Consider the following 15884-nt stretch of genomic DNA (forward strand, 5'->3'; position numbering starts at 1 on the left):
ACCAAATCAGCAGACAATGTTTTTTAATGTTTTTTTTTTTACATTAATTATTTATTTGAAATAATGGTTTGAAAAAACATTTTTAAACGTTTATTTAACGTTTATTAAATGTTTATTTAACATTAATTATTCATTTGAAATAATGGTTTGAAAAAATATTTTTTAAACGTTTATTTACCCATGAAAAAATGTTATATTTACTCACTTTTGTAACTTTCACCTTATTTTTCAAAATACACAATCAACCTCTGAATTATGTCCAGATAATTCTGGTGTGCATTTTATAATTTATAAGACTACTTAAACTATAGCCTAGTGTTACCTGGACGTTTCTGAATATACCCCTGCTGAATTGGAGGAAGTGTTGAAGAAAAGAAACGCACACTAGTGATTTTTACTGTTACCATCTGTTTTTGGCTGTGTTTCAAAATTGACTGTCAATACTGAAAATCTATAGTGCATGTAATGTAAACTAGAATTTTCAGTGCTGGCAGTAACTTTTGCTGGATTCACAATGCATCCGATTTTCGTCGTACGACGCTCACAACCAATCAGAAAACAGGATTCCGATGAATTTTGCTTCGTATTATCGGAATCCTGTTTTCTGATTGGATGCAGAGCTCTATTAGTACCTCTATCAAGTGCACAATGTAAACTAGGCAGTAACCAAACTTATAGCGAATTCGATTGCATGCACATTGGTGCACATTAAAGCCGTCGTTCACAAAATAACGTAAAGATATATTTATAAATAAACATAAAAATTGATTAAAACTTGAAATACCCAATACATTTTATTGTACTATTAGATAAAATATGTATTTCATAATTCGAAATATTTGCATTTCATTTTTAAGGTGCCTTTTCATGCTGACGCTCGACGCTCATTTTCAGCGTCAAATAGGTCACGTGATCAAAATTAACGCTTGATATTCGTCAACTTCTATCACGTGATATTGACGCCGAAAATGAGCGTCAAGCGTCAACATGAAAAGGTACCTTTATACTCAAATTAAATCAGTGTATAACGGGTTTAATATGCACCAGAGTGCACACTATAGTGCTTCCAATCGAATTCGCCATAATTTTCGAACGGATATAAGCTGTGATGTAAACAATGGGAAACATAACCTATTTTATAGACGTCAACTCGCGAATGCTTTATGAATCGACGATGTTCACTGAAAGAATATCTATATTTCGAATACAATGTAAAATATCGCGTTAACACAAACTATTTAATATTTTTTGAAAATGTTTTCTTCAGACAACTGAAATAAAATATTGACAAGAAGAAGGAAGAGAAAAGAAACATTGTACCGCGACACTCATCATTTCAGTTCTGAAGGAATATCTTCATAGAAGAAGAATAAAAGTGAAGCAAGAAATTTTGATTATTATTGCTATATTGAATGTCAACGAAGATGCCAGTTTATCAAGAAACCGAAGTAATTGTTTTTGATTTATGTTATTGGTTTAAATAAATTGATACATAAGCCTGTTCTCTATCACTCAACTGCACTAAATTTTTTTTCTCGCTTTCTCATCAAACTTAAAATATAAATCTATTTTATTTTAAACACAACGAATGTATACTAATTCAGCTATAAAAAACACATCTCTTATTATTTTTTATGAGCTTATTTAAGACTTCTGATTACGCTTATCTCATACAATGTAAAATAATTATACAGACCAAACACAAAAATATAAACGAATCATGATCTTATCCTAACTGAGTTTCTATAACTCTTCTTATTCTAACTTTGTTCTATATCTAACTTTACTGCCTCATGTATATTACTTTTAGTATTAATACAAATATCATATAGAAACGACACTTGCAAGATTCATTTTTATTCTATCTATATCATATTTCAGCAAATCCAAGCACAAACAATTATTGTTATTCATCCGGGTTCTATGTACCTTCGTATGGGCCGTGCTTCTGATCTGAAGCCCATTACATTACTACATGCCATAGCAAGAAGACGTTTACAGAATGGAACACAGTACAAGGACAACCTCTTGCCTCCAACTGTAATACTAGTAAGTACTAGAATAAATGTGCAATAAAATTATATTATCATGTTTCTATCTGTCATTATCTTTGGCAGACAAAGGAGCTAACACAAGCGATGGAAGAATCTCGGTTGCAAGTATCTCATACCCTTCAGTCCTGTTTACAGTCTGATGGAAGCCGAAGATATGCGACACCACCGCAACAGATATCAGCTTTTAATCGTAGATCTAGTCCAGAAATCTCTTCGCCCAGCAACATGAAGTGGACGAAGACCGATCGTGATATAGTCATCGGCGATGATATCTTGTCGTTAGATCCAGGAGAAGAGTGCAATTTTAATATCCACTTTCCATACAGAAGAGGAGAGCTTAATATACATTCAGGTCCGGGTGGTAGCATAACAGCTGTCATGGCAGACTTAAAAGCCATCTGGGAATATGTACTGACTGAGAAGTTAGATATTCCTCTTAGAGACTTAAAGCACTATCGCGCAGTGCTTGTTATACCTGATATTTATCATCGGCCATATCTGAAGGAATTGACCACACTGTTATTGGATGAGATTGGTTTTGGACGCTGTATTCTATTGCAAGTTAGTTGATGTCCATAATACATCATATACCCTCCTGAAAAAAATTCTTGTCTTTTTTTAATGAAATGTTTTACTCGTATAATTGTTTGAAATCCAAATAGCCTTGTTTTTCAAATATCTTTTCGTTACTGATAGGATCACGTAGGTGCGATGTTTGGAGCAGGTTTGGGTTACGCGTGTATAGTAGATGTTGGGGCTCAGAAGATATCGGTATCCTGCGTGGAGGACGCAATCTCTCATAAAGATACGCGAGTGCGTATGGATTACGGCGGGGCAGATGTTACACAGACGTTTCTCTGGCTCTTACAAAAATCCGCATTTCCATACAAATCATGCGATCCTACCAACAAGTTGGATGCACTACTCTTAGAGCAGCTGAAGATAGATTTTTGTCATGTAGATTTAAATGTGTGTGGCTCACAGGAGAAAACGTTCATTGTCAGAAAGCCAAAACAACAAACGGAAACATATACCATGCAGGTGTTGCCTTTTTAAAATTTATTCTTTAAAAAATAAAGAATTATTCTCTATAGTATTAAACTTAGTATTTGGAGTTTGTAACAGGTTGGCGATGAATGTTTAATAGCACCTTTGAGCCTATTTCAACCTGAACTGTTCAGAATTACCGGAACGCATAATGTTCACGTCCAGAAACGATCGTTAGGAGATCCAGAAGATCCTTATGACGAAAACTATTTAAGAGAAACAAGTGTAAGTGATTGCTTTATATTTCTCAAACCCCTAATTAATGTTTACATTTTAACATATCCAAGTTTGATTCAATTGCTTTCGATTTCAGAGACGTGGCATGAAAGAAACTCTAGATCATTCGTCAGAAATGCAAGAGGAGGCGGCGGCTGCACCTGCAGTTGCGGGCGACGATGAGGTTGTAGTTGACGCCGGTGATCCTGCGCCAAGTTTGTTAAATCGCGATTTAGATGCTCCCCGAGATTTCGTAATCCCGCAACAACTATTGGGTCTTGATCAAGCTATTTTGCAGAGTATCGAGCGATGTTGTGAGCATAAACATATTTATCAAATAAGTAACCTGTAACTAAATAAAAATGTGTATAGCTAGTCTAATTTCTGTATAATAGCCAATGAAGATCTCAAAAGAAAAATGTATAGTTGTGTACTAGTCGTTGGATCAGGTTTGAAGTTTAAGGGTATCGGTATGTGGCTTCGCAATCGAATATCTCTTCAAACTCCTTACATGTATAGGCCTGGTAAGTATTTCCTTCAAGACTCGTAGTAAATTAATTGCAGTAAGTTAAACTAAACCGTTATATAACTAAATTAATTAAATAAAGAAATGCCAAATGCAATTAAGGCTAGAGTTCGATACCTAATACTTCTATGTGAATTTTTTAAATATTTTAAATATTTAATATAATACATTTTTTAGTATTTCCGAAAAACAAGTTAGAATATCTCATTAAATTTTTTATCATTAATAACAATGCTAATAAGCATCGTAAAAATACTGCAAAAAATTTGTTGCAATTAGTATTCTTCAGCTTCAATTTCAAGATTTAGCCTCAATCGTATTTGGCATTTTTTTCTTGTTAACTTATTCAATTAATTGCAGTTTGCTTACGATGAATGAAACATGTTTTTTTACACTTGATTTTTTTTTGCAGAACAACTAGATATTATAACACAGCCGAAAGATATGGATCCCGGTATGACAACGTGGAAAGGAGCAGGGATTTTAAGCTGTTTGGAATCAGCACAGGAATTGTGGATCACTCGAAACGAGTGGCATCGCTGGGGTGTTAGAATATTGAGAGAAAGATCTCCTTTCTTGTGGTAGAAAATATTTTTTATATTAGCGATAAATGAGAAAAAAAAGCGTTTTTCTATTTTTTTAATATCATGTTTATCGATTATTTTTTTATATTATGCTACATCACGGTGGTAGCACGAGGTTGTACAAAATTATAAGGTACAAAAATATTTAAAACATTAGATAATTACCGGATATCATAATAACTCCATCATTCTAATTTTAGTCTTATCATTAGGATGGTATTGTATTATATCGGCTTCCAGTAGAAAATTTATGTAATTCAATTCGTTAGGTATGACATCTATATAAACATCATCTCCCCCTTTCATGTAAGCTTTCGTTAGCTTCTGTAATTGTAATTTCGTACAATTAATCAACTTTGTAAAAAAGATAGATTTATAAGACATTCATACCGCTAATAAATCCTGGAAGTCTTCATTGTCCGGAAAAATTACGTTCACCACAACATGCTGCAAAAATGAAGTTTTTACCTATCACTACTTTATTCTATGTTTTACTTCAATACTGTCTAAGATTTGTAATTATAGGCATTAGTTTTATATGTAGTTCAATGTTCATACCTACTGTCTTCCTTTTTCTTAATGGAGATAGAAAAAGGGAAGCACAATAGGCATGAACAGTACAGATATTGGACAGTATTGTTTTACTTTGTAAAAATCAGACATGACAAACACTGAACTATAATACAATTGAAATAGACACGGTCTATCTACTGATGTGTCTGCAAGAGGGAGTATTACAATAAGGGGATTTCTAGCTTCGTTTCATTGACACTTATTGATTGAAAGGAACATACAACTTTTTCGCATTCTGAGATTGCTTCATTTTTACATTTTCTTATATATTTTTCTTCATAAAGACCGAAACTTGTAATAATGATGCTATCGAAGGAAAAATTGACACTTGTAATAAAGAATAAAATATTCAGTTTGTTAATCCAACTCTAAATTAATTTTTAAATGATTAAAGCATATATATATATATATATAATTGAGTGATTTCATAACGATGTGTGAATAAGGATTTTATCAACTACTTCAATGTATCAATTTTTCCTTGAGTGTAACTCATATCACTATCATTACGATAATTTTCGATTTGATGAAAATGAAAAATACATAAGAAAATAAAATGATCTCGGAACAATCGCAAAAAAGTTACACTTTTTTTTATGCGGTTACAGTTCAAGCACAAATATTGGAAAAATGAAAAATAATGAAGATAATATGCACTTATAATCTGTTCATGAGAAGAATTAATGAGGCTGTACAAAAACAGAAATCTTTGTTGTAATGCTCTCTCTTTCTCTTTATTTTTTTTGAAGGACACAAAAAAAAGCTGTACTTGTTGCAGTTGTATTACAGTTAAGTGATGACGAATCACGACTTTTCATACCAAATCTTTCTTCACTTGGAAAAATAAACTTTTCACTGAGCTAAGTTCCTTCTTGTAAGTTATGTTTGCAAAGGTTTCTGTAATATCCAGATAAGCTTCCTTCATTTTATTCAGTCCATCTTTCTTATTTCTCAAACTGCAATAAACACAATGAAACTAAAGAAACTGATAAAGATAATGGGACTTGCGTGTTGCTGTACTTACTATGCAATGTCCTCCTGGATGTCGGAAAGCTTTTGCTGCAGATTATTGAGAAGTTTTTGCATGTCGTGAATCTCTGCCTCCAGCTCGATTATCACTTCTGCATGTAAGTCAGATGTTCTCAAAATTGGATAATCTTTGGGTTCCACCTGTTGGATTTCCTTACGCAAGCTCTCATGTAACTTGTTCTGTTTGATTCTCATGTCGTCCAGTGAGGTGGACGATTTTATTGTGAAAATTTCATTGTTCGATAGTTTGTTTATCAGATCTTCAATATTTTTCTCCTGTTCTTTCTTTCTCTCTACCAGCGATTCAAAAGCATCTTCTAACGTATATTCCATATTTTATTTTTAAAATATATATTAAAATTCACATTTAATGCTGCAAATAAAATTAAAAATGTTAATGGGGAACATAGCTTATAATAAAAATTTCAATGAGGTACTTGTTGAATTTATACATAATCATAAAATTTAAAAAATATATATATACCAATCGACGCGTTTTTTCATAAAACGAACGAATCTTGCAGATAAAAGTGTTACTCTGCCCCACGAACAGAGATATTAATCGTAGAAATTTGTTATTATTGAAACTACGAAACCTGTTAAATTCATGATGTAAACAAATGTAAAGCCTGCTGCACACGATGCTTTACGCCACTTTATGCTTGTTTTCCTGCGTTCTAAAACCTGACTCTGTCAACTTAAAGTATTTTTATCCTTGTTCAACATTCAGTGAACAAGGATAAAATAGTACTCGGATTGATCGAGTTTTGGAACGCAATTCTAAGAGCATGGTGGATTGGAGCAAAGTGGAGTGAAGTGGAGTGATGAGACTATTGTTATCTCTTGTGCTTATTAAAAATTATCATGCTTTCTCATCACATAAGTAAACTTTTGCGTCGTTCGTATTCACGTGCAATCTCGAATTGCCGTGATTTCACCTCGACGAACGTTGAAACAGGTATCTTTATTATTCTATCGTGAGTCAGGTACAATTTTTAGGTTATTTTTTTTACTGTGCCATGGATAACAAAGTTGATGAAAATTGATGTTACTTGTACAATTGAAATTATGTGATGTAATTATAGCTTTTTCACTTTATCTTTTATGTGATAAATTTAGTTTTTATGTCACAAGTTACTTATAACTCTTGTTTTTTTATTCCCTGCCATTGAAGCCCTGTACATAAACATTCTTAATATTATTCCGTTATTAATGTAGAGTGTATTAAGTTTTATTGTCTCTTTAAAATTAATTAAGACGGATTTATTGATCTTCATGTAACTTTTTACAGATCCAACGAAAAGAGATCCAGCACCATTCTTTTTTAATAAAGAAATTCAGCAATGTTTGGAAACATTGACGACACTGGACTATAATAAAGTCTTTCGGACTCGCAAAGATGGATATAAACAAAAACCACCAGAGTTTAAATTCCTGACAGATGAAGAACTCGAGGAAGCTAGGAAAGCGGCGCAATATAGAGCGAAGAAATATTTGCAAATGCCACCAGTGGTAAAAGAAAGATTGGAACCGTCTGAGCCGTTATGTGAAGATCCTGCGCTACAGGATCACGATACTGTTAAATACGTCTTCACTGATATCACATACGGTCTTAAGGATAGACAAAGATCAATAGTAGTTAGAGAACCGGGTGGTACATTGAGACACGCCTTTTGGAAAGAACGAGATAGAATGATACAAACCTTTTTACCAAAACCAGAAAGGAAATTACAAAAACCAAAAATGTTTGAAGATGAATACATGAAGGTACGTACATTGCCTCTAATTTGTATCTAGTATCTTTGCTGATATTTATGCATAGATTTAAGATCTCTAAAATATGTCGAAGACTTCTTGTTTAAGAGAGAAACTAAATTATATTTATTTCTATATATTATTAAATTGTAATTTCATAGCTGTTGAACGTTGCTCATATTTCAGCATAATTCATTTCCGTATATGGTTATTTATTAATGAAACAAAAGGAATTTTCGGTATATTTTACAAGTCAATTCTGTTGATTATAAGTGTTGTTTTATGGAAACATATTTCCATATTAATATATTTTGCCAGAATTTGTGTATTTTTTTGTTTCTGAGATAATACGATGAGTTGACAGGAGCTTAAGAGTAGGAAAGAGGAATGGAGAATGCTTGCATGAAGTAAACATTGATATATTACTGTATTTTTCACAGGATTTGTTAAATCGCAACGAGTACGAGTTCATACTGGATCGCGCATGTGTGCAATTTGAGCCGGACGATCCGGATTACAAAGCGATCACCCGAGAAGTCTACGAACACATAAATGCCGAGAGACATTTCGATGTCTTGAGATCCACGCGTCACTTCGGGCCGATGGTGTTTCACCTAGTGTGGACGAGTAACATCGACAACCTGTTGTACGAGATGATCGAGACCAATCGGATCGAGGATGCTGCGCTGCTGATACGTCTGTACCATATGATTCATCCTACAACTAAGTCGGCAGTTGAGCAGTGCGAGCACACGGACGATGTGGACTTCATTATGCATTATGTGCGCCTCGAATCGCTCAAAAAGGATAAGATCCAAAAACTCTTACAATCGTACAAAGAACTGCAACGGGAACGTGAAATTGTAGCGGAAGGTATTAAACAGGCCCATGGTATTTCTTCCGAAAACGTAAATATAAATAAATAAATATCTTATATCCTTTTTTTTTGTTGATATAATTAGTAATTAGACTTCCATTTTTTCAATCCATCATCCCAAACGTGGTAATAGCCGATAATAAAAGATTTGAATATGTTAAATATTTTGATTTTATTTTCTAAAGAAAAGTTGCTTACCTCGATAAATATTTTTCTTCCTTAAAAGTATCGTTTTGAGATTAGAAAAGTGAGTTAGAAACATGAATTAAATTGGTAAAACAGATAAATTGTGAAGAGACGCTTTAAGGACTGGAGCTTCCTAACAAAAGGTCTGTTCGCGTTTATCCAACAATTTTTACACTGAAATGAGGTAAATATATATTCGGACGAAGAGGAGATTCTGAATGTAAAAAGTTTAAGCAACGCGAAAAAACGTAACATAAATAATCTTACTTTCTACAGATTTTCTAATATCGTAAAATTCGGTTTTAGGAGGTTCTTAGTATCTTCGAGTGTAAATGTAGTCTGAAAATGGAAAATGTAAATTTAAAAGTATTATAGTAATCTCCATGAAGGAGGATCTAGTGTCACAGAGTTCGTAATCCAAATTTAAAAATCAGTTTGGAAATCAGTAATTACTGTTTATATTTTACATAGCATTGATGAGCTTCAAATAAAGCGAAACTGGAAGAAATTAAAAACTCCCTAAAACCGAATCTTATATATAATCAAAATATTTTTTTTAATTCTGTCCACCATATAGAATCCACTATTTTGAATTTTCTATTTTTGACCTTAGATTCGAATAAAGCATTATCAAATTAGCCATAAGCTCATAAGCTAAATTTCATGAAACTTGAACAAGCAGTTTATAAAGTAAAAAGGGATGACCCCAAACGGATCGCCGGTCCACAAAGGATTAATGAGAAAGTACAGACAATTCAGAATCGAAGCCCATTTGTCCATAATCTATCCAATAATTGTCAGTTCTGATCTTCGTCAGGGAAGTGGATTCTTCTCCGAGAGCAGTCCGCTGCTCCTCTTTTATAGGACACCCTATAGAATAAGAGTGAGACTGTGCTGCAGTATGTAATGATTTGCTTTATTCGTTGTTCGTAAGGTTGAATTAATCGGATTAATTGGATAACAGACACACGGTGGTCGTCAGGGCAATTCGATGATTATTACTCGATTATTTTATTACGTACGGTAGTACTTACAAACATTTACAAATGTAACAAGTCAATTCGATTTGGCGTACAGGATTCGTCAGAAAACATTACACTAATGACCTTTCGCTAATTCGCGTTACGGAGGAGAAAACGGAGGAGGGGAGGGAAAAAACGCAAAATCGGACAGCTCGCATCTGTCCTGCGAAACGCTTTGTCTTCGCTTCGATTGGGAGGAGAAGGGAGGTGGGGATCAGTAGGGATAAGAATAGGGAGATCGATTGATACCTAGCGATTAAACGTATCCGGTAACGAATATAATGGCTCTACCGATACTCGGGATATCACCGCGAACGAAAATGCACCGTTCAAAGTAGCTTTATACAAATGCAACGTTACGGTTGTGGCGCCACGCTGCAAGTTACTTACAATCGTGGAACGATATCACAAACCTGATAAACCATTTGCGTGAAAAAAAAGGAAGAGAATGGAACAGAAAAAAGAACGAGATATTTTCGCTTTTTTTTTTAATTTCCCTTTTTTCGCTTCTATCTTCGTCCTCGCGCTGGGGGACTGTCTCGCTTCGTTATAATACTTGATAAGCACTCGCAAATCGTAATGTTCGTTTATCAATCATTATCATTCGCCTTATCCTTAGTATACTCTTACTGCGTGTAGGTAATTATTATTTCCCTATAAAGACGTGCTCCGGATTGCGTGTACGTGTGTTTTTGTGTGTGTACATGTGTTCGTATGTGTGACAGTAAAAAATAAATAGGGTATGCCTTTTCGCCGCGCGTTTCAACCCCCGGACGCGATCAATCGTATTACTTCGCTCTGCGATAAGCAGCTTTCTTCTTAACTGCGAGATAAATATCAATCGATCACGATAATGGAGGTCCACGTCGCTTATTACACTAATATTGCTACCAACAAATCATAAGATTAACTAGCTTTCGACCGCGAGATGCGCTAATACTAATTTCCATTCTCTTTTTTCAGCGAATAGCAAAAGGCGCGAGCACGTATACTAATTAATAACTATATCGACGCGATTATCAGTTCGCGATCTTGCTTAGAGTCAACGTCGCAGCATGCGCATGATCCATTCCTAATGATCCTAATATTCCTAATAACAATTTTCAATAATTTCCTAATTCTTATGGTCAATAATTTCCTAATTCTTATTCAACTATCAACTAGTAACTTAACGAAAGAAATCTACGAATTAGAAAACAGTCAAATGTAGAACACCGATTCTCATCATTGATTTTACCATTTGACAATCGATAGAGAGTTAGAAAATTTTATTCTACAATTTTTCGATAATCGGCGACGTCCCGTTCGCTTTGAAGAAGATACGATTTACTGGACGCTAAGAAATCCAATAAAACGCGCGATCTCGACCAGAGAAAATCGTCCATCCATCGAAGTAAAATCCCCAAACGCATCCGAGGGTTGATACGAAAGCCTCGTCGAACCGGTCCACGGATGCAGACCGGGTTAACGTAAGGTATGGAAGCGTATAAAATAAATAAATACGTATATACGCGAATGTGTGTCAGCTGTTAGGCCCTTCTCAAAGCATGGTACGCGACTGCATCGAGCACCAGTGGTCCAAACAACGCAAACAGAATCCAAGGTATCTCTGAGAGGAGAGCACACCTTTAGATACCTCACTCTGAATCTCGGAGGGATGTATATAAATATTTGCGCTATCCGGAAGGCGCAATGATGAGTTTGTGCGGTATAAGCTGCGATAAAATAGCGCAAAACCGGCGATCGCACTCGAGAAACGATCAAGGTGACGCACGAAATTTTCGCGGTGGATTGTCGCATTAAATTCTCTCACCGATATAAATTTCTTAGACTTCAATTGTACTTATGTGCGAGCTTCTTAATTAATGGACCATTTCTTCTTCGGTCCGACCGCTTTAAAAATTTAATTCTCAGCGAATATTAGTATGACAATTATTAATATTCCTCACAGAAATTTACTGCTGGAAGAAAGTGATTAATTACTTTTTTCTAGTAGATATTAAAAACATTGTTATTCACTGTTTTTAATAGTCAAAATACATAATTAATCACTACCAATTTAATATTAAAAGGTAGTGATTAATTATTTATTCTGAGTATTAAAAGCACCGAACAATGCTTATAATATCTACTCAAAATAAGTAATTAATCACTTTCAATTTTAAATTGGATTTCTGTAAGGAATAACAGTTCGATCGCGAAACGCCGATTCGCCACTTTGATCGCAAAACGCTCGATCCTTCGGTAATCGCGACAATGGAGAGACGATGAAGCTCGATGACTCGACGATCGTCATCTTCTGATAGTGGGACGCAAGGTAATAATTAGCTAATGATTGCGATCGTCTAAATAATCCGACGCGGGATGCACGTTGCGCGGCGTCAGTTGCGAGATGTATGTAGCGGAGCTGCGTTCGGGTTGGCAAATATTGAGCAATATCCTTCCTAACGCACACCTTTGGCCGCCAGAAAAGTTCGCCGGCAGGTCTTTCACGCGTCTTGCCGTGTCTCTCGATTGTTATCAGCCACGTTGTTTTGAACCAATTATACTGACACTGATTCTATTATTAATTCACACTAATTCCGAATCAATTAATTGTCTTTCTCTCTCTCTCTCTTTCTCTCTCTCTTTCAATCTATAAATCGTTACTGTAAAGATTTCATAAGAAATTGTTAGAAGACTTCCATTAGAAAACTTCAGAAATAATGGACTTTAAATAAAAATATTTTTCTCGACAAAGTTGGAAAAGTAATTGTGAAGTACCTGTATTCAATGTTTTAAAAAATTGCAGACTCATTCTCTTCATCATGTATTTTTCTTCTTCCAGATTTTTCTCTGATTTTATTTCTACAAGAGCAATGTTCAACTCTAATGATTTTTAAAATAATGATCTTGCATGTCGACATAAACTTGGGAATCTGGAGAGAGATAGCGATTCGTCAGATTGGTGATTCGATCTAAGGAGTTTGCTCTTTGCATCTTATTACCGCTTTCCTGGTCCCTTCTGGATCTTTTTGTCGACCATCTCGTATTGTGCCAGCTTCTCACTTCCACTGTACCTGTGTCCCTTCGTACTCTTTCGTACCTCCTGAATAAATCGCGTATTTCTCGCTAATGTCATCCGTAAATTCCTTATCAGTAATGAGAATAACGTCGATCGCCTATCGCTACGCATCTTGTATATAATAAATAGATATATAATATATATATATAATATATATTATATATATGCATATTATATATATTCATGTAAATGTGGCTGGATGCGTATATATTTTATACACATACGGTAGACAATTGCTCTAATAAGTTTTTCTGATAAAAGTCACGTCTGCAGTGCACGTTAGGACCGTCGTCGTGTACAAAACGCGTTTCTATACGTGTCACTTCGTCGACATTCGAAAAAAGAAATCATTCTGCAGCTTTGTCTGCGGCGTGTATATGTGTACGACTGCAGAGTTGTATATTTCATGTATATGAAATATACAATTTTATATATTATGTACTTAGCCTCTACCTACCTATATCTCCACTTACGTGTATATATTCATATAAATCTCCTGCCCGTCCGCGCGTAGTGTAGCGCGTGTATGTATATATTTATATATATAATACGTATGTATATATGTATAATATTTATATACGATGATCACCTACGTAGAATCTTACGCTCGCCCTACTACGATGAAGAAAGAACGAATAGCCGGATAATTACGGGTGTATAATTACCTTAGAAAAAAGTACGCGAGTACTGCGTTTCCTCTTTTGTTCTAGTATTTGGCACACAGACGTTGCGAGAGGTACGAATGCGTGGATCCCAAGTAACAAGCTGACGTCATTTTTCTAATGTCGTCAAAATGACAACAAATAACATCAGCTTGTTACCTGGGACTAGAGTTCTAGAAAATCAGAGATATGACATTGAGTCGATTAATCTAATTAGTTCGCTATTATCATATTAGTTCTTTATGGGCACCCAATATGGATGCTGATTGGCTTTATAAATCACGTAATCACAGTGCCATTTTAGTTCCTTATTATGATAGCCAATCAGACTATAATACTCTTTAGCAGATAACAGATTATACCCTTCTTATGTCATATTTCCAATTTTTTAGGATTCTACCTGGGACGTGTACGAGCCAAGTCGAGAACTCGGCTTCTGAGATCAAAATTAAGAGGGGTTAAAAATTGAGAGACCGATGGCAAGACGCGAGAACCGGGGTGTAGCCCGCCTGCCCGCCTTGAACATGCTACGTGATGCGAGATTCGCGTCGCGTTTCTATTTCTTCTTTTCTTCTTCTCTCGTTTTCTAGTTCGGACGTCGACGCTTCGTCGCGCGTCCGCGTATCGAAAGGTTTCCTCGCGCCGCGCGTTTTTTTTTTTCAATCATTAATACTATATTTAATCATAACGATTAGTGCGGTATTATTACTCGCGTCTCTAGCGCTGAATCCCTACGCTGTACTCTACTTTCCAAGAGACGCTCCAAGCGCCCGCGTACGGCGACGTCCTCGTTCAGGATACCGGAAGCAGTAATCTTCCTCCACCTTCCGTTCTTCCCATTCTTCGGTTCGCGTTTCTTCCTGTCTGCCAGCCAATTTGGTCTTCTTAATTCTAGCAATTCCTTGTTGTCGAACTCGAACCCCAATCTTCTCCGACGGTTTCGTGTTTCGTTCCCTTCTTCTTACTCGTCTCATTTAACGGACAACCTGTCTGGGGACTGTTGTCCGAGAACCAAGGACCACGTGGTAGCAGTCTTGCGACCCCGCCAGCCGCCGTGTTAACTCGCCAGCGCGATTTCAGTGGCAACCTTGACGGTCGAGCAGCCGATCAGCGAGCGGCTTCTCGGTCACAGAATGTCCGTCTCATAGACCTTGCTGGTGGTCGTGGTGGACGTAGTGACGGTAGTGGCTGATCCGATGGTCGTGTTCGATACCACCGTTGTGGACGTGGTACCGGAGATTTGGCCGTTGGTCGTCGCCGTTCCCCCGATTGTTGGAATCGTTTGTCCGTTGATGATCTCGACTTTGGCTGCTTGGTTACCGTCGATCATGATCTCCTGCGAGATCTGGGGCTTAATGCTGAGGCTGGTGAGGGATCCAGAACTTGCCGCACTCAGGCCGAGGCCCATCTTCGCCAGGAGATTACTCTCGGAACCAGTCTTCTTTAGGAGATCAGGCGGTGCCGGCGGCACGGTGGTGAGACCGGCCGCGTTCCTTTGCAGCTGTTGTAACCGGGCGTACTGCTCCTGCAGAGCCTTCTGCTTCCTGAGTAGTTCCTGATGCCGTTGCTCCAGTTGTTCCTGTCGGCCACGCTTGCTCTGCAGCCCTTCCTGCGAGTTGACGCTCTCACAGGAGCTGGAGTTGCTGGTTGACAACACCGCGGAAGATTGCGAGGACGATGAATTATGCGGCCCGACGACTCCTGGCGCGGTTGGTGCCAACGAGGACGCGGCGACTTGATCCACGGTGGACAGGATTGCGTTTGGCGGTAGAGCCATCGGTGGCTTACCCTCCTTGCCGACGAGACTGTTGTTGCGCGAGGGTCGGCGCAAGGTCGCGTTGCCGCTCTGCAGATTGCACGGATGATTTCTGGGCGGCAGCTGCGGGCTGGTAGGGCTTGCCAGGGGTGATCGGGAACTGGTGCGCGGCGGTGGTGGTGGCGGTACCCTTCTGGCGGTCGCCAGCTGCAGCAGCTCGGCGTTCCGTTCCGGTACTGGCGGTTTCTGTCCGGGTAGAAAGTTCTGTGGTAGCACCGGCATGCCTGGCTGCGTTTGTTGTTGTTGCTGCACCTGCTGGTCCAGCGACAATGCTTGCAGTCTGGCGATGGGCGGTGAGGTATCTGTGTCCGAGCTCGAGGGATACGAATGCAGACGACGTAGAGTGCCGCCCGGTGCCATCCCAGGCAAGCCCATCAGGCCGACGGTGGAGGGTGCGGTCAAGGTACCGCTGGAGGAATCCACACTGCCCTTTCGACCAATGTCGCTGATGTTGGGCGCGCGTCCGCTGCTGC

The 15884-nt window shown here is 37.3% G+C and overlaps 4 protein-coding genes across 16 annotated transcripts in view; 2 read left to right on the forward strand and 2 right to left on the reverse strand.

Moving 5' to 3' along the window:
* Nucleotides 1-1289: 1289 nt before the first annotated feature.
* On the forward strand, nt 1290-4443 carry Arp8 (Actin-related protein 8). Its single transcript, XM_018446042.1, has 8 exons — nt 1290-1448; nt 1882-2049; nt 2118-2615; nt 2751-3095; nt 3180-3326; nt 3415-3631; nt 3713-3841; nt 4256-4443. The coding sequence occupies exons 1-8, from the start codon at nt 1413-1415 to the stop codon at nt 4426-4428; spliced, it is 1713 nt and encodes a 570-aa protein (XP_018301544.1). The 5' UTR covers nt 1290-1412; the 3' UTR covers nt 4429-4443.
* LOC108721488 (uncharacterized) lies at nt 1900-6586 on the reverse strand. 2 transcript variants are annotated; one of them, XM_018446044.1, is made up of 6 exons: nt 6514-6586; nt 6025-6402; nt 5821-5956; nt 4818-4874; nt 4593-4751; nt 1900-1953 (listed from the first exon to the last, which is right to left on the reverse strand). In XM_018446044.1, exons 2-5 carry the CDS (start codon nt 6360-6362, stop codon nt 4599-4601), a joined length of 684 nt encoding a protein of 227 aa, XP_018301546.1. In that variant the 5' UTR covers nt 6363-6402; nt 6514-6586; the 3' UTR covers nt 1900-1953; nt 4593-4598. The 2 variants fall into 2 exon arrangements, with proteins under 2 accessions (XP_018301546.1, XP_018301545.1); XM_018446043.1 differs by lacking the exon at nt 1900-1953 and having other exon boundaries at nt 4512-4751.
* Nucleotides 6587-6825: 239 nt separating this feature from the next.
* Nucleotides 6826-8792, forward strand: mRpS22 (mitochondrial ribosomal protein S22). The gene is made up of 3 exons (XM_018446069.1): nt 6826-6987; nt 7321-7796; nt 8225-8792. The coding sequence occupies exons 1-3, from the start codon at nt 6894-6896 to the stop codon at nt 8708-8710; spliced, it is 1056 nt and encodes a 351-aa protein (XP_018301571.1). The 5' UTR covers nt 6826-6893; the 3' UTR covers nt 8711-8792.
* A 5452-nt stretch (nt 8793-14244) lies between these two features.
* The window catches only part of LOC108721548 (coiled-coil domain-containing protein AGAP005037), a 242315-nt gene continuing 240675 nt past the window's right edge, over nt 14245-15884 (reverse strand). For all 12 annotated transcript variants that reach the window (XM_018446147.1, XM_018446153.1, XM_018446154.1 and 9 more), the window contains one exon: nt 14245-15884. This exon is cut by the window's right edge and continues 244 nt beyond it. In XM_018446147.1, the coding sequence (XP_018301649.1) occupies nt 14722-15884 (1163 nt within the window). In that variant the 3' untranslated portion in view covers nt 14245-14721.

This window comes from Mycetomoellerius zeteki, unplaced genomic scaffold, assembly GCF_001594055.1.
Source record: "Mycetomoellerius zeteki isolate Tzet28-1 unplaced genomic scaffold, Tzet1.0 scaffold174, whole genome shotgun sequence".
NCBI classification, from domain to species: Eukaryota; Metazoa; Arthropoda; class Insecta; order Hymenoptera; family Formicidae; genus Mycetomoellerius; species Mycetomoellerius zeteki.